This window comes from Rhododendron vialii, chromosome 10a, assembly GCF_030253575.1.
Source record: "Rhododendron vialii isolate Sample 1 chromosome 10a, ASM3025357v1".
Taxonomy (NCBI): Eukaryota; Viridiplantae; Streptophyta; class Magnoliopsida; order Ericales; family Ericaceae; genus Rhododendron; species Rhododendron vialii.
Window position 1 is genome coordinate 30,031,106 of NC_080566.1, and position 23,338 is coordinate 30,054,443.

The 23,338-nt window shown below is 35.1% G+C and overlaps 1 protein-coding gene, 1 long non-coding RNA gene and 2 other non-coding genes across 5 annotated transcripts; 1 reads left to right on the forward strand and 3 right to left on the reverse strand.

The window, feature by feature from the left end:
- Positions 1–3: 3 nt before the first annotated feature.
- On the reverse strand, positions 4–87 carry LOC131305785 (small nucleolar RNA Z159/U59). The gene has a single exon (XR_009193343.1). It is a non-coding gene; the product is annotated as a small nucleolar RNA Z159/U59 (small nucleolar RNA).
- A 161-nt stretch (positions 88–248) lies between these two features.
- On the reverse strand, positions 249–336 carry LOC131305789 (small nucleolar RNA Z159/U59). Its single transcript, XR_009193347.1, has one exon. It is a non-coding gene; the product is annotated as a small nucleolar RNA Z159/U59 (small nucleolar RNA).
- Positions 337–17,020: 16,684 nt separating this feature from the next.
- LOC131303250 (uncharacterized) lies at positions 17,021–17,731 on the forward strand. The gene is made up of 2 exons (XR_009191928.1): positions 17,021–17,082; positions 17,172–17,731. It is a non-coding gene; the product is annotated as an uncharacterized LOC131303250 (long non-coding RNA).
- A 1,751-nt stretch (positions 17,732–19,482) lies between these two features.
- Positions 19,483–19,940, reverse strand: LOC131303251 (uncharacterized). 2 transcript variants are annotated; one of them, XM_058330026.1, is made up of 2 exons: positions 19,797–19,940; positions 19,483–19,710 (listed from the first exon to the last, which is right to left on the reverse strand). In XM_058330026.1, the coding sequence occupies exons 1-2, from the start codon at positions 19,938–19,940 to the stop codon at positions 19,483–19,485; spliced, it is 372 nt and encodes a 123-aa protein (XP_058186009.1). The 2 variants fall into 2 exon arrangements, with proteins under 2 accessions (XP_058186009.1, XP_058186008.1); XM_058330025.1 differs by having other exon boundaries at positions 19,483–19,706; positions 19,790–19,940.
- Positions 19,941–23,338: the final 3,398 nt, after the last annotated feature.

Here is a 23,338-nt window from a genome sequence, read left to right on the forward strand (position 1 = left end):
AAAGCCTCTTCAGTTCAGGTCTCCAATAATTTCTCCGCATAGAATTTCTCGGAAGAACGAAAGTATTGTTTGATCATCATTAGAGGCATCACTCAATATCAGGCCATGGAAATACGAAATACTAGCCCAACAAAAAAAGAAAAGAAAAGGAAGGAGATGTAGGTATAAAATCAAAATCTCGAGGAAAAGCAAAAAAAAAAAATAGATCTCTTCATAAGAGATTTTGCCACGAATTGAATCAAAAAATAGTCTCTTCAGTTCGCGTCTCCATAAAGCATTCCGCATGAAATTTATTCTCCGAAGAACGAAAGGTTTTGTTTGATCATCATCAGAGATCAATTCAACAGCGAAAAAAACAAAAAAGAATGAAAAACTCGGAAATTTTGCAGACGGTTGATTTAGAAAGATAAAGATGGCAATACAACATAGAAAAAAAGACCCAAATTATATAGCCTTCCTATACATGCAACAAAGAAAGCTCAGAGGGAGACAAAGAAGTGAGAGAGATAGAGGCTTAACTTCTTGTTTTTATAAGCTCTCGTCATTGGAAAACCCTAGGCGCTGTTGGTTTAGGGTTTCGAATGAGAGGTTAGGGCTGAAGCCTAATACCACATACATGGCTTGATTGGGATGGGCTAAGAGTAGCCCATTTTGGAAGAGGCTCACATTTCACTATGCACATTTTTTTTCTTCTTATGATCAGTTCTTCAATCTAGCAAATTTTGTGTATGCTACTTTTTTTTGTAGCCAAATGGAGTCTAACGATGATAGTGACAAGGAATTGGAGTCTGATTTAGATGACGAAACAATAATCACATTGGTTACCCTAGCACTACATGAACATCATCAAAAATACTATAATCGTATTCCATGTCGAACCTCTATATTAAGAGGACGCGATTATGTATTAGAGGTTTTGAATGGTCATGATGCAAGGTGTGAAGAAGGTTTTCGAATGGAAACACATGTTTTTATTGCATTTTGTGAGGCACTTAAAGTACACACTGGGTTAAAGCATTCAAGGTACTTAACAGTTCAAGAGCAAGTATGTATATTTTCAAAAAAACATGATTAAAAAACATGATTAAAAAATTCAGAGCTTCAATTTTCAATCCGTTTGAACCAGTGCGAAAATCATATTTTTTTGATCATTTTATCCCAAATGGTCATAATAAATTTTTGACTTTAGGACGCCCTAAAAGAGCCCTATAACCAAATAAGGAGGAGATATATAAAATGTATATTCTTATATGCTAGTAATCGATATGAACTACCTGAAAATCTTAATGAAATGGATAAATTAATAACCATTTACACATTTTTAACACAATAATAAAGGCCAAGGGCAACTTGGTAAAAAATCAATCCATAATTCATTTTCAACATTCATCTACGAAACACTAGTACAGTTTCAAAATACATTCTGTACATATCCCTCAAACACTTCTATTAGGTCTGTTCGAGGTTCGGTTTTGGGCGGATCGGATCGGTTCCTAGGCGGATGCACAAATTGTTGTTTTCTCCATCTGCAACCGTCTGTGAGTGTTTCATCGTTCGGTCGGTTTGGTTTGCTGTTTAGGCGGTTCGGCTTGGTCAGTTTAGGCGAATTTAAAATAGCCTAAGTGCTTTGAAAAAATCTAAAAAGCTTTCAAAATTTTGCATCTGTAAAAATGTTACATTACTCAAATTACATTTTTTAAAATAAAGCACGTTCATATCTACTCTAAAAAGCTCTTTGAAACCAAAAAATCAAAGAGCAAAATACACACATTCATACTTATCTCATCCACCACCCATCCATGAGCGTTGCTCGGTCGGATCGGTTTGGATGTGATTTGGGCGGATTTAAACCTATAATTTATTTTTTATAAATACCAAATACCAAAAATTTAAAAAATATAGTAATTTTTTTATTTTTTTTATCAGAAGAAAAGCCAAAACTTGGCTAAAGAGTAACTCTTACATCAAATGAAACAAAACAGAAGGGAAAGATCTTAACAATCAAAGTTTGAAACTTTAAAGTAGGGAAAGTGTTACGGGTGCAGGAAATCAACATGCAAGTCTTGCCGACGGCGCCATCGGCCATCACAAACTTTATGGCTCCGCCGTTGTCATAAAATCAGGAAAGTGAGTTTGCAAAATGGAGGAAGATGAGACCTGTTCGTAGCATCTTCAACTGCACGAATTGAAATGCTGGAGAATGAATTGAATTGACGCACTCATTTCCACCAGATCTTGATGATTGAAAACTGAAGGGGTTGTAAATTGAAACAGATTTGAGAGTGATCGTGACTTTGATTGTGGATTGATTTGAGTTAGAAGCATATAATGTGGGTCAATTGGGGGGGGGGGGGGGGGGGGTTGGGCCGGCCGATCTGATTTACGTAAAACCCTACACCCCAAATGTTATACTTACATACAAAGAGTATTTTTGTAATTTTAATATTTCAGTTCAGGTAACGGTTCGGTTCAGGTAACAATCAACCATAACCGAACCGATACCCGTTCGGTTATCCAAGGCCTCAACCATACCCATATCCACGGGGAAAAATTCGGTTATAATTTGAGAAAAAACTTTGGTTCGGTTCGGTTCGGGTACCCATCGATTCGGTGTAAATTGCCATCCCTATTGAGAGATGATGATTATTCCTTCCTTCTTTCCTTGGATGTCTGAAACGATCATAATTTTGTGTTTTGAAAAAAATGATGACTTTCTGCTTTGATATGCTATTATATGTCATGTAGCTTCCCACCCAAAATCTGTTGCAAGGATGATGAAACTATTAGATGTCATGTAGCTTCCCACCCAAAATCTGTTGCTTATGGGCTTGCCGCTTGGTGTAAAATTCCTAAAGCTTCATCCAATATTGATGTTGTACGCTACAAAGATGTTGAAGTGCCGTCTGAAATCAAAGCTAGGTGCCTTGGTATTAATTTTGGTCTTATCTTCACTTTGAATCTGTTGCTAATGTGGTGTTGGAAGATCGAAACTTAGCTGTCATACCTTGCTATCTGTTATAATTTTTTTTTTTTGTGTAGTTCAAAAAACATACAACACAGGTGGCTTATGAACAAGGATTTTGGTTCTTTCAAGATTCTGCTATAGAAGGTTTAATTTTTTTTTCCTTGAATTTGACCAATGATACTGCAAAGAGTCAATTGGAGATGGATTGTAGTTGAGTTTTCTATTGTAGTCTGTAGATGTTAATTGTGTCGTGCAAAATGGTAGCTTGATTGGTGTCTTTCACACTTTTTATTGACATTCTTCCATTTACTTTTGAGGTTCAAATAAGGATTTATAAAAGAGTTGTAGTACCTGATTTGCCCTTCGTGCTTGATTTAAATAGAATAAGGTTGGGGAAGAATTTGAATTTTAGTCATGGGCATTCTTTATTTGGGGCTTGTGCATCCCTTCTGTCCTTTTCTTTTCCCATGAAGACAAAAAAGAAGTAGAGAAAATGGTGTTGGCGCCAAAACAAATGGAAAGTGGAGAAAACAAACAGTGCTTTGAGATTTTGTGAGAAAGCATCTTTCTTGTGAGAGACTTGCTCAATTCCGTCACATAACGCTCATTACCCCTTAAAACTAGAATTTGAAATTTGGCCATGACAAGATGTTGTTTCATCACCTACTTCATGAGTAGTACCATGGTGGGCGAAGTGTATAATATTAATGGGATGGAAAAATTTGCAACAAGAATATGACTCATTCTTTTGGTTGATGTAGTGTAGAATAATTTTGGAGAAGCCCCATTTGGAATGTTTTTCTACGAAGATGGAAAAGTATTTATAGTAAGTTAGTAACACTAAAAGTCGGTGCTAAAGAAAAAATAAATTGGTTGACTCCTAGGAAACCTAAAAACGTGTTTTCAAACAAATCTAGTGGGCATTGGTCCCTATAATTTGAGTATTCTGCAAATAATTCTTTCCAAAATTTCTGAAAGTACTTTTTAACATCAGGACAGGCATGAATGTTTCCATTTCTTTGCTCTTGGAATAGAACAAAAGAAAGACCAAGCTCTTAGGGGGTGTTTTGTAACCTTTTTGTTTTTAATTTTTGGTTTTTATTTTCATTTTTTTGAAAACTAAAAAAGAAAACTTGTTTGATAACATATTTTTACTTTTTTGTTTTTAAAAAACTTTTTAAGAATTTCTGAAAATTATGAAAACTAGAAAAATGAGTTTTGCACTGTTTTGAAAAACAGAACTTTGGCCCGTCGATCCCGATGGTTTCCTTTTCATTCGTGCTATGTTCTGGTACCCTCTCTCTCTCTCTCTCTCTCTCTCTCTCTCACCAAATCACGATCCATCATCAGAAAATCCTAACCCCCCACCGCCACCACCACGACTCCCTCGTCAAATCCATCACCATCACCACCTCCTCATTCCTCTCTCAGCAACCCCAGCTGGCCGAACAACAACCCCATCCATCGTCACCGTCACCGGAACAATCGCCGCTGCCCCCCAACCCGGCCTTGGGCAGCCCGCTCTACAGCGAGAACTGGAGGAACCCGATCCAACTAACCTCCTCCTCCTCCGCTTCGCTCATTCCCCTCAACTTCATCCACTAGGAGTCGGCCCGTATCCAGACCCTCTCGCAGACCCTGGACCTCGCGGTCGTCAAGAACGTGTTCGCGGATTGGACCGCGTCGCAGCGCTGGGGCGACATGAAGTAGCTGTTCGAGTTCTGGATCAGGTCGCTGGGCGGCAGGTCTGGGAAGCCCAATAAGCCTGACGTGGACTTGTATAATCTTTATCTTAGGGCTAATGTTATGACTTACAGATAAATACTACTATGTTGTGGATTCGGGTTACACTAATATGCCGGGTTTTTTTTATCACCGTATCGAGGAGAGAGGTACCATTTGAACAATTTCCGTCGGCCTGACCAAAAAAAGATAGAAGAGTGGTTTAACTTTCGTCATTCGTCTTTTCGTAATGTTATCGAGTGATGTTTTGGAGTGCTAAAGCTCGATTTCCTATATTGAAGCAAATGCCACCGTATAGTGTTCGAACACAAAAGTATATTCTCCCAACTTGTTTTACGGTTCACAATTGGATTAGGATACCATTGCAAATGTAATTATCATTATTTAAAATTATGTTATCCTTATTTGAGGTTTGAACTCAAAGTGAACATCATTTGTATGCGATTGATGGATTTGAGTTTTGGTTTAAGTAAACATGTTTCTTGTTTTTGTTAATTGTTTGTATGTGGAATTTTTTTCTTTCATTTTTTCTAATTTCATTCAATTTGAAGAATAAAAACAAAAACAAAAATGATACTACCAATCATGTTTGTGTTTTCAGTTTTTGTTGTTTTCAAAAAGATTATTACCAAACATGTTTCTTATTTTTGTTTTTATGATAACATAAACCTGTTTCTATTTCTAATTTTTTTAAAATTAAAAACTGAAAAGATTACCAAATACACCCTTAATGTTCCACTTCCCATGCAAAAACTCCAAAAGAATGGTGTTGATTCTTAAATGCACGTATTTTCTTGCATCATGTTTGACAATATCTTATACTATTTGGTTGAGTTCACCATGTATATAATGGCTTAATTTTATATGGCAATGACTGGTCACATTCAACTAACTTCACTTTGAATCTTTGAAATAAATTGGCTCAAACTAATTTTTTGTCAAGTCCGGACTTTTGTTGAGTTCCATTTCTTGATGCGACTTCGAAGGTTACATACTATGTCACGTTAAAAATTGTGCTAATTTGGTTGCCAAATTCTTTTGCATGCTCGTGTATCAAGTTGGTTAGAAATCAATCGTTGGTATGAGCATAAAACTTAAGTATTGAAGATAGCATAGCGCCCGGAGTTATTTTCTGGGTTGGGTTCATACTAACAACCCTTTTGATCGTGACAAAGGGTGGGAAAAATCCTCACTTAGTTGGTTAATGAAATGAGATGAAAAGTGGTGAGAAAAGATGAGAAGCAAAGAAAAGAAAGTGAAAGGGGCATTGTGAGAGAGATTTTCATGCTTTTAATGTAGAGACCCATATTTTTGGAATCAGTTTAAAAGTTTGATTAATGCTAGGATATGGAATAAATAAGGAATTTATTGAATTTAGTTGATTCGGGGCCGATGTGATAGAATTGAAAGTGAAGGGAGTGCTAGTGCGATTTGTGTGCATTCTAGTATATGTGTGTGTGTGTGTGTGCAGGGAATCAAAATCCTAACTCCCTTTTCTCTCTCATCTCTCGGCGTCTCTCTCTCGGCTTCCTCTCTCTCTTGCTCCTTTGAGCTCAAAACCCAACAATCGACTTCAACACCTTCATACTTTGACCTTTAATTCACCTTCTACGCGTGATTCGAGCCTTGGATCGCATGGGTTCGTGCTACAACTCGTTTTTGGAGGATTTGGATGCTTGGAAAGCTAGGGCTCGATTGTTGGAGCTGAACTTCGATCATTGATCATTGAGGTAGAGACTTCTTGCTCATTCTATGTGTTTATGAGTGATACATGTGCTTAATCATAGCATGGATCGTTGTGTTTTGTTGTTGAGTTTGTTCTTGAAATTCTGAGGAATCTCTGATCGTAGCATCACTGTATCGATACCATAACAAAACAGAAGCTTCAGAACTTGCCTATTTGATTGTTGTATCGATACAACCATTTTTTTCTGTATCGATACCAGGACCTGATGGACAGTTTTATTCTCGCTGCTCCCATTTCGATTGTTCTGACCCCCCGATCTTTTCTAATTCCTTTTGGACACCTCCAACCCTATTTCAAGCATGCTTAATTGAATTCCTTTGGCTTACTAAAGTTATCCTCATCCCGTTGGCTTTCCGACGTTAGAGCAAGAGTAGTGTCTTACTAGAAAAAAAAAACTTAATCAAAATGCATTTAGGGGATTGATGGTACTTGAGAGTCATTATGGCATGAGGTGATATATGCTATAGGTATGTTAGGTGCTATGACTTGTCTTGGCGAATGGAAGGATGAAAAAGCGTATTGTAGCGAGGTTATTGAGTATCGTAGGACATAAGGTATGACGTGGGGCGCGTGGTTGGTCGATAGGGGTTTGCCCAGTGGTCCGGATGAGAATAGGGTAACTCATATTCTCGTGTTTCGTCTTGATTGATCATCCTAGATTCCTTTTGTCACGACCCAAATCTAGCGGATTCGAATATCGTGACTGGCCAGTGAGTCCGTCTCACCAAAAGCCTCTATTGCTCTCTTTTTTTTCCAACAAAAATAGACTTAACTTTTGCAGAAGCGATCTATAAAAAAATAAGTCACTAGATTTCATTTTTTAATAACGGAGACATGAACTACATTTTTCCATTTCCCTTCCACTACATAACTGTAACATAAGCTTAATGGTATAGTTACTCGGCCCGTCCTTCTACTATTTCTGATTACCTGAAAAAAAAGATTTCAACAAACATAAGCCACTGCTTGTATGAGATTATGAATTATCGGAGTTACATGAGCTACCACAGAATTCTTTTTAACAAAGAAAGCAGGAATCATAATTTCAGTTTTTCATGGCTTAAACTGTAACCAAAATCATAACTTCAGCTTTTCATGGCTTGAGTTGTAACCAAAACAATTCTGGGAATAACATAACATAATAATATGATACCATCCAACGATTACCGCTGGCACTGAGGGAGCGACCCCCAACGCGTATATAGTGAATTGATCAATTCAATTGGACACCCGGCTGTGCCCCCTTTCTTTCCGCCCTTATAACACGGTTCCGACTAGTATCTTTATCGTCTCCTAGATTCCAGGGACATTGTTCGGATGTATCGATAATAATTTTTCATAAACTGTTCAAAATATCATAACTCCATGATATATTTGCTACAAAATAATTCAAATGTTAAATAAACATACTTTTGTAAGTCAAAAATATAATTTTACGAAAATTCATGTAACAGAGATAATTCATAACTCACCTTTCGTTCCGTCCAACTTGCCTTATGATCATCTACTTCGAATGACTCGTACCTAATTCTTTTCCTCTTCTTTCCTCCTCTTTTCTCTCTCTCTCTCTCTCTCTCTCTTTTTAGTTGAGTGTCGTGAGTGTGGTGTGTGTGTTTTGGCTTGTGTGTGTAGTGTGATGTATGGAGAGGAGGCCTATTTATAAGAGGCTCACAAAATCTTAGTGTATCTTGATCATATCCAAAGAAATCTACCATTATCTAATAATATCTAAATCAAATTTTATATAATCTAAGAAAATCCAACTATATCTAATAATATCTAATCAAATCTTATATAATCTAACAATTGTAATATCTTTCCAAATCTATATGTAATCTAACAAAATCCAACTATAATCTTATCATATATAATAAAATCCAACTAGAATCTTATCATATCTTGCAATATTTAGAATAATCTATATATAATCTAACATAATCTTATCAGATCTTATCATATCTAGAATAATCTATATATATAATCTAATAAAATCCAACATAATCTTATCATATCTAAGTATATCCCACAAAATCTAGGGATATTCTAATAGGATTTGATCCGATTCGCCCTATAATGAGATGTCGCCTCTTTTCGGATTATTTTGTTTCGGTTCTCCACCTCGCGGGAATTTATTTCCTTTCCCTTGACCACAATGTCGTTAACAGGGTTAGGGCAATAACGTTTAAAAAATTGACACACATGCAGAAAATAATCTAATTGTTTTATACCTTAATTCACAAACAATTTACTTTCTAAATTCTAACGGTAAGTGGCCCGTTAAAAGATTACCCCTTTACTTTTTCCTTATTCTTTTTTGTTCTAAAAAGTCGGGGTGTTACATCCTCCCCACCTTAAAAAGTTTGGTTCTCCAAACTTGATGAAACTTAGGAGTTACACGTAGTGCAACTATACCTTATTCGAAAAGCTTCTAATTACGTGCCCCCTTTTTCCCACATGGCTTCTTTATCTAGTCATCCAACTAGACTTTAACTAATGGAATGATTTCGATCGTTTTCGCAACGATCCAAAATTATTAGTTGTAAAAATATAAGAAATCGACTACTAAGGTCTCGAATGTGTCATCTACGTAACCAAATTAATTGACTACCTGCTTCCAAAAGGAGGCAACTCCACAAGCAAATAGTTACTCAATATTTTATGATTCACAATACTATCTTTTGACTAATCTCCTAAAAACAATAACGATATAAAGAAGACTGCTACGACATTACTAACCCTCAAAATAAGATCTTCCTTAAGCCTAGGAAAGTTTTACATTAACAGTTAGTACTACGATGTGAGAACTTCTAAGCTACCCCATGTAGAATAGTTTTTGACACCCTCAATTGATTTAATAGAAAGGCTATTTAGACACCATAAGTTGGTTTTAACACCACAATTGATCATTTCAAAGTCATGATACATAAAATCCTTCAAAAATTTATCATCATAATAGGAGGACAATCAAATTCAACAAAGTGAAACTACCTACTTCAAATTTTGATTACTCATAGTGTCCAAGCCATCACCATCTCATCCCATAGACTAAACTTACCCATGTGCTTGAAACTGGTAAGGTTTAAAGATATCTTAAATTTAAAAAAAAAACAGACAAATTATCTAACAGAAAGAGGTTGTGTGCTGTCCTAAATACCATTAACAAATATCTAGTATTTCCATATAACTATCTTTTATTGCCAAATTTATCAATGTGCTGACAAAAATCTAAAACCTCTAGCTGGTCAATGAACCTAGTACATAAGAATACTATATCTTCATAATTCCATCTCAAGATAAAATATCTCTGTAGACAAGACACAAATTCCCACAACTTTCCAAAGCTTAGGCATTAAGAATTATATAGAAATATTTCAAGAATTTTTTTTTTTTTGAATTGCTTATCGGTAGGAACCGTGCTCTTCTATTTCCATTTCCGTTAGAAACTAAACAATATATTGTTCATAGCACCAACTGTTAGTAATAAACTCCACTAATTTAAACGTTATTCTAGTTTAGAGTATTCCTTGTGAAACTTCTTAATACTAAAAGTTGAACTAGATTTGCAATTCAAAAACAATTGACATTATTTTTTTTAATCAAGTCCCTAATTGTCAGATATAGCCAGAAATAAAGGTCATCCTCTCTACTATTCACTATAGGAATTTAGTCCTTACGGTCAAAGATTAAATGAACCACAAATTTGACAAAGCATAGCAAAAACAATGTAATCTACACATGCGACTTACACAAAGTTTTATATATATATATATATATATATATATATATATATATATATATATATATATATATATCGTTCTGCATTTAAGATTGCTACACACATTGTTTCCACGTGCGTTTCTGCATACATCATTTCCCCAAAAATACATGATGCAGCCAAAAACATAATATTAGCATGATAACAAAATATGTCATGAGGGTTAGAGCGTGAAAAAAATACGTTAGAGCCAAAATATACTATCACCCATAACTAGTGTCCACCCTACGGTTATTTATCATCTTATAGTATAGTGTTTATGCTACTCGAGCCCATCTCTTTCTCTCTTCTTCTTCTCCTCTTTTTCCCAGTCCACACATAACGTAGTCATCACCACCACCAATCGGCCCGTAATTGACCCCACAGAGGAAGTATCCCCCCATTCTTTAGGATCCTCCTCAAAATCATCTTCAGGGTCCTTCTCAGACTTGTCTGGATCTTCATCGAGTTCTATTGGATTCCCCGCTGCCCCTAATGGAATCCCTGCTGGATCTATTGGGTTTTCTGTTGGCTCCCCTTAAGGCTTTGGTTCTATAGTCTCGAGTGGAGGTGGGATTAGGAACTCAGGGAATGACTCAAGTGGAGGTACTGGTGGTATTGGAACGGGTTCATTTGCAGGGTTAGGTTCTGGTGCTGGTGCGGCTTGTCCAATGTTGCCATTTACCATGACCCTATTCTAAAGTTCAACTTATTGGGCCCAATTAAAATAGATATTGATGGCTTTTTGGCACCCTAAAAGTTGGGTGTAGGTGGTAAAGTTCCAATAGCCATTTCATCGTAGGCGTGTAATGCATCTTCTCATGTTCTACTTTAGCTATGGCTTGATACACTAGTCTGGCTCCATCATTGTAAGTCGTTTGCTCATATGTATCAGGCAACAGGCTCAACGAAGTATGCATGCAATCTATAACCTCCCCATGAGTCGTCAATGACAACCATTTTCCTTAACAACATATGCGAGTTAGATCTAAAATCATTTCAAATAATTCTAACGTTAAACCCAAAAGAAAAAGTAATTCTCTTTTTTCTTCTCTCTCTCCCTTTCTCTCCCCCTCTCTCTCTTTTTTACTCATTAACAATAGTAGTTCTGAAATTTTCTTGATTGAGGCACATCTAAAATTTACAAAAAGAATAACTGAGGTTGTAATGGAGGACTTATGGAGGTAGATTTGGGGTTCATCCAGCAAAAGGAATGAGTAGCGGGTGAAAAGAACTACCCTTACCAAGTAGAGAATGGAACTTGTGATGCTACAAAGTACAACCACAAAACACATCATTCATGTATCACATTAATGAGTAACCAATTTCTTAAAAGAAGAAAAACGTTTTGTGTTGGTGTAACTACAAGGCATCGTGCTTGCTTATTTTCTCTAATTAGCACTATCACGTCACTATCAGAAAAACAACAATGAATCATACTTTAAAACTGAAAAATTTATCAAACACATTAAGTGCAACTTACTTAGTAGTTTTATTATTAGATTGCTCAAATCACCTTGCTAATGTTCCAACTTAAGATACAAGTCCTTCTATTATAGGAAGTAAAAATATCTTTATTTAACTCAATAAGGCAGCTAAAATAAGTAATCAAATTGCATTACTTAGTACTTCAACTAATGATTATTGTCCAACATCTAATTTGTAAACGTAGTTCCTATGTCTGAAAAAAAACTAAGCTAACTCTCAATAGTCTAGCAAAGTTTTCATGCTTCGGGACACTCTACGTATGGAATCTAGCAATTTCGTAAGTCTTCTATATCTACATATTATTAACTAACCATTGCTCTGATACCACTTCTGTCACGATTCAAATCCAGCGGATATGAATATCGTAACCGGCCAGTGAGTCCGTCTCACCAAAGGCCTCTATTGCTCTTTTTTTTTTCAACAGAAATAGACTTAACTTTTGCGGAAGCGATCTATAAAAAAATAAAAGTCACTAGATTTCCTTTTTTAATAACGGAGACATGAACTACATTTTTCCGTTTCCCTTCCACTACATAACCGCAACATAAGCTTAATGGTATAGTTACTCGGCCCGTCTTTCTACTATTTCTGATTACCTGAAAAGAAAGATTTCAACAAACATAAGCCACTGCTTGTGTGAGATTATGAATTATCGGAGTTACATGAGCTACCTTGGAATTCTTTTTAACAAAGGATGCAGGAATCATAATTTCAGTTTTTCATGGCTTAAACTGTAACCAAAATCATAACTTCAGCTTTTCATGGCTTGAGTTGTAACCAAAACAATTTTGGGAATAACATAACATAATAATATGATACCATCCAACGATTACCGCCGGTACTGAGGGAGCGACCCCTAACGCGTATATAGTGAATTGATCAATTCAATTGGACACCTGATTGTGCCCCCTTTCTTTCCGCCCTTATAACACAGTTCCAACTAGTATCTTTACCGTCTCCTAGATTCCAGGGACATCGTTCGGATGTATCGATAATACTTTTTGATAAACTGTTCAAAACATCATAACTCCATGATATATTTGCTACAAAATAATTCAAATGTTAAATAAACATACTTTTGTAAGTCAAAAATATAATTTTATGAAAATTCATATAACAGGGATTTCATAACTCACCCTTCATTCCGTCCAACTTGCTTTATGATCATCTGCTTCGAATGACTCATACCCAATTCTTTTCCTCTTCTTTCCTCCTTCTCTCTCTCTCTCTCTCTCTCTCTCTCTCTTAGTTGAGTGTTGTGAGTGTGGTGTGTGTTTTGGCTTGTGTGTGTGGTGTGATGTATGGATGGGAGGCCTATTTATAAGAGACTCACAAAATCTTAGTGTATCTTGATTATATCCAAAGAAATCTACCATTATCTAATAATATCTAAATCAAATCTTATATAATCTAAGAAAATCCAACTATATCTAATAATATCTAATCAAATCTTATATAATCTAACAATATCTTGTAATATCTTTCCAAATCTATATGTAATCTAACAAAATCCAACTATAATCTTATCATGTCTTGTAATATCTAATAAAATCCAACTAGAATCTTATCATATCTTATAATATCTAATAAAATTCAACTAGAATCTTATCATATCTTGCAATATTTAGAATAATTTATATATAATCTAACATAATCTTATCGTATCTTATCAGATCTAGAATAATCTATATATATAATCTAATAAAATCCTACATAATCTTATCATATCATATCATATCTAAGTATATCCCACAAAATCTAGGGATATTCTATTAGGATTTGATCCGATTCGCCCTATAATGAGATGTAGCCTCTTTCCGGATTATTTTGTTTCGGTTCTCCGCCTCGTGGGAACTTATGTCCTTTCCCTTGGCCACAATATCGTTAATAGGGTTAGGGCAATAACGTTTTAAAAATTGACACACATGCAGAAAATACTCTAATTGTTTTATACCTTAATTCGCAAACAATTTACTTTCTAAATTCTAACGGTAAGCGGCCCTTTAAAAGATTATCCCCTTACTTTTTCCTTATTCTTTTTTGTTCTAAAAAGTCGGGGTGTTACACATTTGGCACTCGTTTTATAGATCTTTGTTTAGAACCTTGCGGGTAGTGTGTCGTGGAGTTGTTGTGAGTTCGGTACGTGACGTAGGGCGTCATAATAGATTTGAAGGAATAACGTGGACTTAAAATATTTATTAATGTACAATGAGACATGTTTTGAGTTTGTATTATATTGTGTGATGATGAATGGAAGAATGTGACTTTGGGAAGTGTTGTCTTCTTGTATATGGATTGATAACGCAAGTGTGTTTGTGTGAGTTGTGAATTTTGAATTGAGTGTCCTGCAACGCAAGATGTGGTAATGCGGAAACCCAAGTGGAGAGAATTCACTGTAACACAATGTGTGGTAATACTATTGAATGTCTCACATGATGAAGGAAGTTATGATTGATTATAAAAGTTCATGTTGTTGCTTGGGCTGTGTATTGCTTAAGATTTTAAATGTTGAAAACGGGAATAAATGAATGATTTCATCAATGTTTTGAAAAGCAAAAAATTTGGTTTTGAAGAAAGGATTTTTATGAAAAATCCTCCGGTATTCCTTAGTAAATGAACAGTTCCGGTATTTGGGCATAAATCAATGGATTTTGGTATTCAAGCGAGTCAACAGAGCTTGACCTGTAAAGTTTGAGAGTTTTTCCAATAAAAAAGGAATGTTTTCTTTTTATGAAAAGAGGCTTGATGGTAAATGATAAGAAATGAGGAAGTTAATGGTGGCGTTCATCTGAGGAGTTTTAAAATGGTTTGAGAAATCGTCGTTGGTTATTTAGATTGATGTGAGTTTAATGCTACTTCGAGCATGAAGTACAAAAGCTTAGAGATATCTTTAAGACGTATAGAATGCCATAGTCGTAATCTGTCGGTTCATTGTGGTGTCTCTTTGTATCTCATGTCCGTTTATTGGAATTCATCCACTCTTATAGCATGTTTCATTACATTTACTTTAGCTTAACCTATCATTTCCAGGTATCAAACGGGGAAGTTGGTATGGTGTGCATCTCGTGCTTGTTGATCATGGGTTCGAAGGTATAAAGAAGGCGACAATTTGCATTTGTTTTGAAAGCAGTATTTGGAAGAACGTTTAATGTAAACTGTAATATTTTTTTGGTATTTTGTATAATTTGGGGCTTCGAGCCAAGATTGTATCTTTTGAACTTAACTTTGAGAACAAGGAAAAAAATGTCTTTTGAGTATTATCGGTACTTTAGTGATAATTTTATTTATTGAGAATGATTAGTATTTATGTTGAAAATCGAAGGCGTGACATTTAATTATTTGACTTGCATTCTTGCTTTTGGTGGATTATTTTCTTTAGCATTTACGTACTTATTTTGACAGTTTGAGTTCAGCAATGGTTCAAGAAAAGGGAAAAAACCAAGGAAAGTGGTGAGGCTCTTGTACAGTGGGAAGAACCGCGATGATCTACTTGCCTGAGAGTTTAACGGGGGAGGATACGGTGGTAACCTCTACAGTTTCATCTCAAATAGAATTGGCGGAACCATCGGGTCGTAGATGAAACACAATCACAGAAGCAAGGAATCGATGCAATTTTACTTTCAAAGCAATCACAGGGTGACAGAAGTTGCAAAATTCTCTCTTTTCTATTTATTTAATGTTTGTACAAACTGAAGAGAAAAAGACCATTTGTTGATTAATGTCATGCCTTGGTGGCTCTTTTTGTTTGATCAATGTTGATGAATTTGATGCCTTAGTGGCTCTTGTTTGATTTGTAGAGACCCGTATATTTCTAATTATCGAAAAATGCTTATTAAATGCCTAATTGGGAAAATATGATTTATGTGGTAGATAATTGAATTGGGGTTTAAAGTGAAAAAGTGAAAATTAGAGGTAGTAAAAGTGTGATTTGCTTTTGAGGTAGTATAAATAGTGTGTGTGTGGTTGTAGGAGATCATTTTATCTCCTTAAATCTTTCTCTCCATCGTCCCTCTCTCCCTCTACTTTCTACTCTACTCTCTCTGTCTGTCTGTTTGTCTGTCTGTCTCTCACACTTAAAACTCTACCAAAAACCTTTTTTTCAAAAAGATGAGTGGATTTGAAGCTTTATACATTTGATTTGATCTAATGTAACAAGTATTATAGCATCTTCACTCCTTACTATTTTATTGACTCAAACTCAAACTGAATAAAATTTTTAAAAGGCTCATCCACTCCTTATTTAAACCCATATTAAATTTGAGTTTCACTTCGGATAAAAAAAAAATTGAGTTTTACTCAAATTCAGTTATACTCAAATTTTTAAAGGCGAATTTCACACTCTTATATTTACGACTCTATCATTAATGAAGTTTTTACTCATATTTTGTGCTTGGGTTTGATTTTTTTAATTAGAGCACAACACAGAAGACAATAACAATTTAACATTAACCAAAATTAACAATTTAACATTAACCTATTTAACCAATAGTTTATTCACAGATTTACTATTCTGTTAAAAAAAAAAGAAAAGACAATAGCAATAAACAGAAAATAAAAATCTATTTCAAAGGCAAAACTTTTATGATGCTCCCAAGTGGTATGGGAGCATCATACTCCCAATGAATATGGGCCATTGGATTGAAAATAGCCAAATCACAGCCGTTCGATCAAAACCAAAAATCTAAAGTTGAGTGGTTTTGTTAAAACTGAGATGGTTTTATGAACTTTGACAAAAAAAAATGGAAGATTACTTACTACAGAACATGCAACACTTACCATTGACTAAGGCAACACTTACTAGTGTATAAGGTAACACTTACCACACAAACATGCAACACTTACTACAACCGGTTGGTTAAGTAACAAGTTACCATTAAGTTAAAAAAAAAAAGAGTACCCGATTTTTGGCAGGAAAATTTGCAGATTTTAGGGATTTATATATTAGAAGAATTATCTAAAAAAATGGTGTTCATTTATAAATTTGGTTTAAAATTTTAATTTGTTATGAAAATATAAAATTTTGAAAAGTATTTTACATAATTTCCAAATGACATTATAAATGTATTTAATTAATTAATTTTCAAACAATCATTTATTATAGATACAGTTCTATTCCCCTAAGGGATCCCGGATGGCAACTGGGTGCGGGATGAAGCTCTCAGCCGTTGGATTTAATCCAACGGCCAGGAAAAGAAAAGGCATAAAAGTCGCGTAAATTACACTTTCCCCCTTCGGTCCATTTCACACTTCCCCCTGTTTCATTCCACGGCAAAAAACGCAGACCAAAGAGAGAGAGAGAGAGAGGGCGAAACAGAAGAAACGCGGATGAAGAAGAACGCGAACCAGATAACAAACGCGAACAATAAATCTTATGCATCCACCAAGGTATCTCTCTCTCTCTCTCTCTCTCTCTCTCTCTCTCTCTCTCGTTCCGTACGAGAACCAGATACCCTAACCGTTGTGTTTGAACACAGTAGAACGAAGAACGAAATCGACAGACGACGAAAGATTAGTCGTTCGATCCAGTAGAAGAAGAACGAACCACACCACCAAGGTCTCTCTCTCTCTCGATTATTAGGTTTTTTTTGTCTGAACCAGTTTAGGGCGTTTTTTTTTGTTCGATCACTTTTGTTCTGTTACTCAAAATTAGGGTTTTTTTCTTTTGCTTGATTAGGGTAAAAGAAACCACATCCACGATGAAATTTTTTATTCTGGTAGGGTATAATTAGGGCTTTTTATTTTGTTACTCGATTAAGGCTTTTTGTTATGTTGTTATGCAAGTTTAGGGATGTTAATTTAGAAACAAAATCAAAATGTTTGGCCGATATTATGTTGATTTGTTGAAAAATAAGAGTCTTGATGGGGCCATTTGTTTTGATAGGCTTTGGTGCCACTGTGAATGTTGCCAAAACACTAAAGGGCTCAACTGTGGCTATTTTCAGATTTGGAGCAGTAGGCCTAGCAATGAGTTTCACTAATTTCAAAGCAAAATAAGATATTTGCATACCACTTACCCAAAAAAGAAAAGAAAAGAGATTTGCATACTGAACGAATATGGATTTTGAGCCACTGTCACAAATGTGGTAATAGAAGAACCCAAGAGAAAAACACGGCTATAAGCCCAACAATAACCTACGTTTTACACTGAAATTTCGGTTCTTGTTCTTTTTGCACCTGACATGATTCAACTTGGAATTGCCTATAATAACTCAAAACAAAACAGAAGAACATCTCTTGTTTAGCTTATAAGAGTCAGATTCTTGACTGTCCATTCCCCACAATTTTCTCTGTTAACTGCTTCAATTAACTACTCTAGTTTTATTTAGTGATTTCTTTTTTCTCACTTAGCACACGCATGGGTGTGTGCCCTAAACGCGCTAGCTATTGATTTATAATTGTAGAACACATTCATCCTGCAACACTTCATTCTTTTTAATAGGAAGAGGAAATATCAGTGACTTAGTCAAGATAACACATAACCTGATGAATTGGTCATTCACTTTCAATGTAGATGCAATTGTGTTTAGTTCCGTTTGGATATGTTTTCCCGTATGAGTGGATCAGACCAGTTACTATTGGTTACTGCTACTGCTTTGGATATGTGTTGATCTATGTTCTGTTGTTGTTGTCCTATTTTCCGTGAGGTTCATTTCCAGAAATGGGGCTGTATTCTCTTGATCAAGTGGAATGGGCTGACTAATCTCATGTGGAATTGCGATTCTTTTATTTGTTGGATGATTGGCACGATGCTCCTAATTCTGTCAAGCATAAGATGGAATGGAAACATGTGGATTCCCTTTCAATGTAGTTTTTTCATTTTAGCTTTTGGCTTAGATAAATGTAGCCACTTGGCTTAGGCTTGAATTGGCTTAGTTCAATTTTCTTAATCTTTGATTTTCTGTTTTCTGTTTTCTTACACCAAACTTTTTGGAACCTTTTTTTTTGGTTTGGAGACCTGGCTCCACTCACAGGTTGAAGTTTGATCGAACTATTTCTTGTTTGAAGTTTGGATGAACTATTTCCAGTTATTGGTTCTCACTGACCATCCCAAATATCTATTATTGTCACGTTGCTAACCATTGCTTTTTACTTTTGGACGTTTATGCTTTCACTTCTCTTTAAACATCCCCATAGAACATGTGATTTATTCATTCTCTTCGTTGGCTGTTTTAGGCAAAGGTTTGGACACTATACAAAAAAGATTTCTTGTTCTCCATAATCTACATAATACGTTAGTTAGTTTGGTTAAGTGTTGCCACTTGGAACTGTTCAGAGATGGAACATTAGGCGTGATTTGGTTGCATGAATTAACTCTGAAATTTTATATGTATCAACAAAAAAGTCTTCTGTTTCACCTAAACAAACTGAAGTGAATCAGTAAATCATTGCAGAAATAAAACCCAAGTTGAAGGCTGTGTGCTCACAGACCCAAAGTTGAAAGGGGGACATGGTGAGCCTTCAATCAGTACCCGCGTCTCACTTCAACTGCTGACATATCTCATACTATGTTTGCCAACATGGTCTACTAGAAAAAAACTTCCATGCTTCATACAACAGAAACATACAGATCAAAGTCTAAATTTTCATGGTACCATTCCCCATTACCTACATTTTTCAGGCACAAAAGTCAACAAAAATGTTCGAGCAACAAAAAACATACTACTACTACTAGCACTACTACTACTACTACTTGAGATCACTGGCTGCTTTTGCCACACATGTACGACACAACACAAAAAACAACAATCCAAAGATAATTCCAATTCATTTTCCTCCCATTTTCATTCAAATTTTCATTGCCTCAATCTCCTTCTGTATGGCTTCAAACTTCATCTTCATTGTGATTGTTGTCCTCTGCATTTCTTCACTAATGCTCATAGATACTGAACTCTCACATTGTTCAATAGTCCTCACAGCGTTTGTTTTTGTCTGAACCATCATTGGCCCCAAATCAGACCTTCCTTGCAAAACACAAGGCTCATACCAGCAAAAAAAACCACAATCCAAGTCTACCTGTCAAAAAAGAACACAATAAGAAGTTAGGGTTTCAGCTCCAATGAACAACAAGAGAATAAATTGGGGTAATGCATACAGCTCACCTTATACTTTGCACATCCGAAGTACCTTCGACCTGGGTTCTTTTGTGTTCCAGATTTCCTCAAGGGTGTTAGTTCTCTGCAATAACAAAAGATCCCAAAATCGGGATTACCACTTCCATTGTTACCCGAACTACTTTCTTCCATGAAATGGGATATGGACAAAGGGAGGGGGATTCACGAAGAGAAATCTAAACACCTACATTCAGAAAATGGATAACCAATAGTCCAAATGGGAACTTAGCCCAACAATTAACATAAAAAAATCGACAAAACGAGAGATGTAGTTGTAAAGGAGGCAATTAGATGTGTTGTAAGTATGCATTCTTTCTAAACAAAAGCAAAAGAAGATAAACCACAAAACGAGAGATGTAGTTGGAATCAACAAGGCTGCAAGTACAGCAGCTGCTTCATGTAGACAAAAAATGATGAATCTTAAAACTTAGAGATCCGAAATAACTTCTATTGAATTGAGAAATAGGTTTAACTGTCCAGCATTTTGATATATCTGCAACATAAGGCATCCTCCGAATAATCAAAACTGAAGCAATTGGATGTTCGACTTGTGTCTACAAAACGGACATCGGGTGTTGGATTATTTTTGTTACTAAAATAATGAAAGGTGAATGAACTTAGCAACATCCTTGTGTACTGAGGGGAATATAAACAAATATTCTCAAAGATCAATGTGATTAGTAGAGATATCCAAACAAATATGGCATCTGTGCCATATGTCCTGTTACATAGAGTTCAAGGTTGGAAAATGGGATTTGGCAATAGTGTTCCCTCGGCCCTCTGAACTCTTGCTAAATTTACCAATATAGAACAGAGTAATAAGATGAAGAAGCAAGAAAGATCTCCATCACTGACTTCAGGTTTCTTCACCATGTCCCTACACTCAACTATTTATTGAAGCAGTAACAGAGAAATTGTAGGGAATGGACAGTCAAGAATCTGACTGTTATAAGCTAACATTTAGTGCTCCTCGTATCATATAAGTTCGACTAATTGGCAAAAGGAGTTCAAATTAGGTTCTATAATCTGGTCTCCAGCTTCCTATTTACAAATAACTAGAAATCAGGTATATCCTTTAATGCAAAAGTTGTAAAATTGCATCTCTATTCTTATTCACTCTAAAATCGAAATTATTTCGAACACTAACCCGAAAATCAAAATCATCGTTCAAAAAAAGCGCTTTTTTTTTTGTTCAAGTAAAAAAAAACCCTAAAATGATTATGCTTATTGCAAAAAATGCAGAGATTTGCATCACCTTTTGAACCCACCTAAAACTCCCCCCCTCTAGAAATTACCCAACCCAGTTAAAGCCCCAACCTAGCCGAACCTCCAAACCATTCCAAAAAAAGCCCCTTTTTTTGTTTGAGTTCCAAAAACCCCAAAAATCCGTTCTGGTTTTTGCAAAAAATGCAGAGATCTCTCTCTCTCTACAACTGAGAGAGAGAGAGAGAGAGATAGGTTCCAATCGGCAAAAAAAACCCTAATTTTTGCTGAACTAGACTCGGCAAAACCAGCCATAACCAGATTTTTCAAGAGAGAGAGAGAGAGATACAGAGCTACCTTGGTTGGTTGGTGCGGGACGTCATTCTTGTGATCTTCTTTCGTAATCTCTCTCTCAGTTGTTCTTCTTCGTCCGCGTTTCTTCTGTTTCGCCCTCTCTCTCTCTCTCTCTGGTCTGCATTTTTTGCCGTGGAATGAAACGAGGGGGGAAGTGTGAAATGGACCGAAGGGGGAAAATGTAATTTACGCGACTTTTATGCCTTTTCTTTTCCTGGCCTTTGGATTAAATCCAACGGCTGAGAGCTTCATCCTGCACCCAGCTGCCATCCGGGATCCCTTAGGGGAATAGAACTGATTATAGATATATTTAAGTAACTTAGTTTTAAATATTATGGAAACAAACAAGATATTTATTATAGATATATTTAAGTAACTTAGTTTTAAATATTATGGAAAAAACAAGATATTTATTAATATTTTGATAGCTTACAAATTTAGTTAATATATATTATAAAATAACGCTACAAATTGATTGTTACATCAAAATTGAACGATAAATATATTTTTGTTTAATAGCTATTGAATAATTTTGTAGGATTCTCAATTGAATTTGTAGTAGTATTTAATGAAATTCGGCTATTCAATTTCATTAATATAGTTTATAGTGATCAATATGATATATTTTGCAAATCTAACAACTAATATTGTTGATACTAATATACTTGGCAGCGATCAATCAACGAGAATTGATTCATTTATAATTGATTGATCTGGTTATATGTTCAACCAATTGATCAAATAATTTGAATCGATTAAGATCATATTTGGCAGATGTGGTAGTTAACAATGATGTTGATTGATAGTGATTAGTGAAAATTAATATAATTGGCTAAATTAGGCTGACAAATTTGTTTAATTGCTTAACCACGGACTTATCTATTTTAATTCTTCAAGTTACACAATTAGCAAATTTCAAAAATGGTTATTTGATGGTTAACATTGATCACTTAGCAAATGAAGGAGTAACAGTCTTTGAGGTTAACATTGATCATTTGGCTAATGTAAGAGTAACCACTAGTGAACAAGTAAATTAAAATATCTCATTTATTTGATCTTTTTTTAAAAGTAATTTTATTAATATAAATACTTTTATTTAATTTATCATAAAAGTAATACAATTAATCCAAATAAAATTTAATGTGGTAGATAATATGACATTAATGAAGATATACATAAATGTATATCTACCCGTCATTAATGTCATACTTACTATAGAATAAAGCTTATTTAACAAAGCATAAGGCTAGAGATACAACAAAAATTGAATTTTTACGATGGACAAATATTTGTTGATAAAACTTACCACATGGTTGACAATACTTACCATGAAATAAGGGCAAAACAACTATATGCTTAAACTAGTCTTACCACACAAAGTGATTCACGTTTTGCCAATTGACTTGTTTACCTACCTCCAATTATGACATTAATGGTACTAGGTTTCTCCATACCAACCTTAAACCCTGCAAACTTATCCACTTTGACTCCTCTAGCTCTCATTCATCTCACCTTTTGTCCAAAAAAAAATGAAGATTTAAGAAGAAACTCCATAACGTTGAAGAAGTTCACCAAATAAGTTTTTTTGAAGAACAAACTAAATTTAGTTGTGATAACGATTACCTCATACCAACTTACCGAAAGATCATAAGTTAAGTAAAATCTCGAATAAGTGTTTCATAATAATCTAATGAAGCTTCCCATGTTTTTACCTTTTTTATGGTTATACTTACCATTACTTATGCTTTTACATATCACTTTTTATGGTATTTTTTATTATGGATGAAAACTGTATTTAGTAAGTATCAAGAGAATAAATTCTCCGTATTTGTGGTAAGCATATCCAGAATTTAGTAAAAAACCATGTATTTGTGGTAAGTATGGTCATAAAAATGATAGGTACTCTTCGCAAGTAATATAGTTTTGCATGTTATACCGTAGGTAATATGGTAATTGTGGTAAATATATTTATG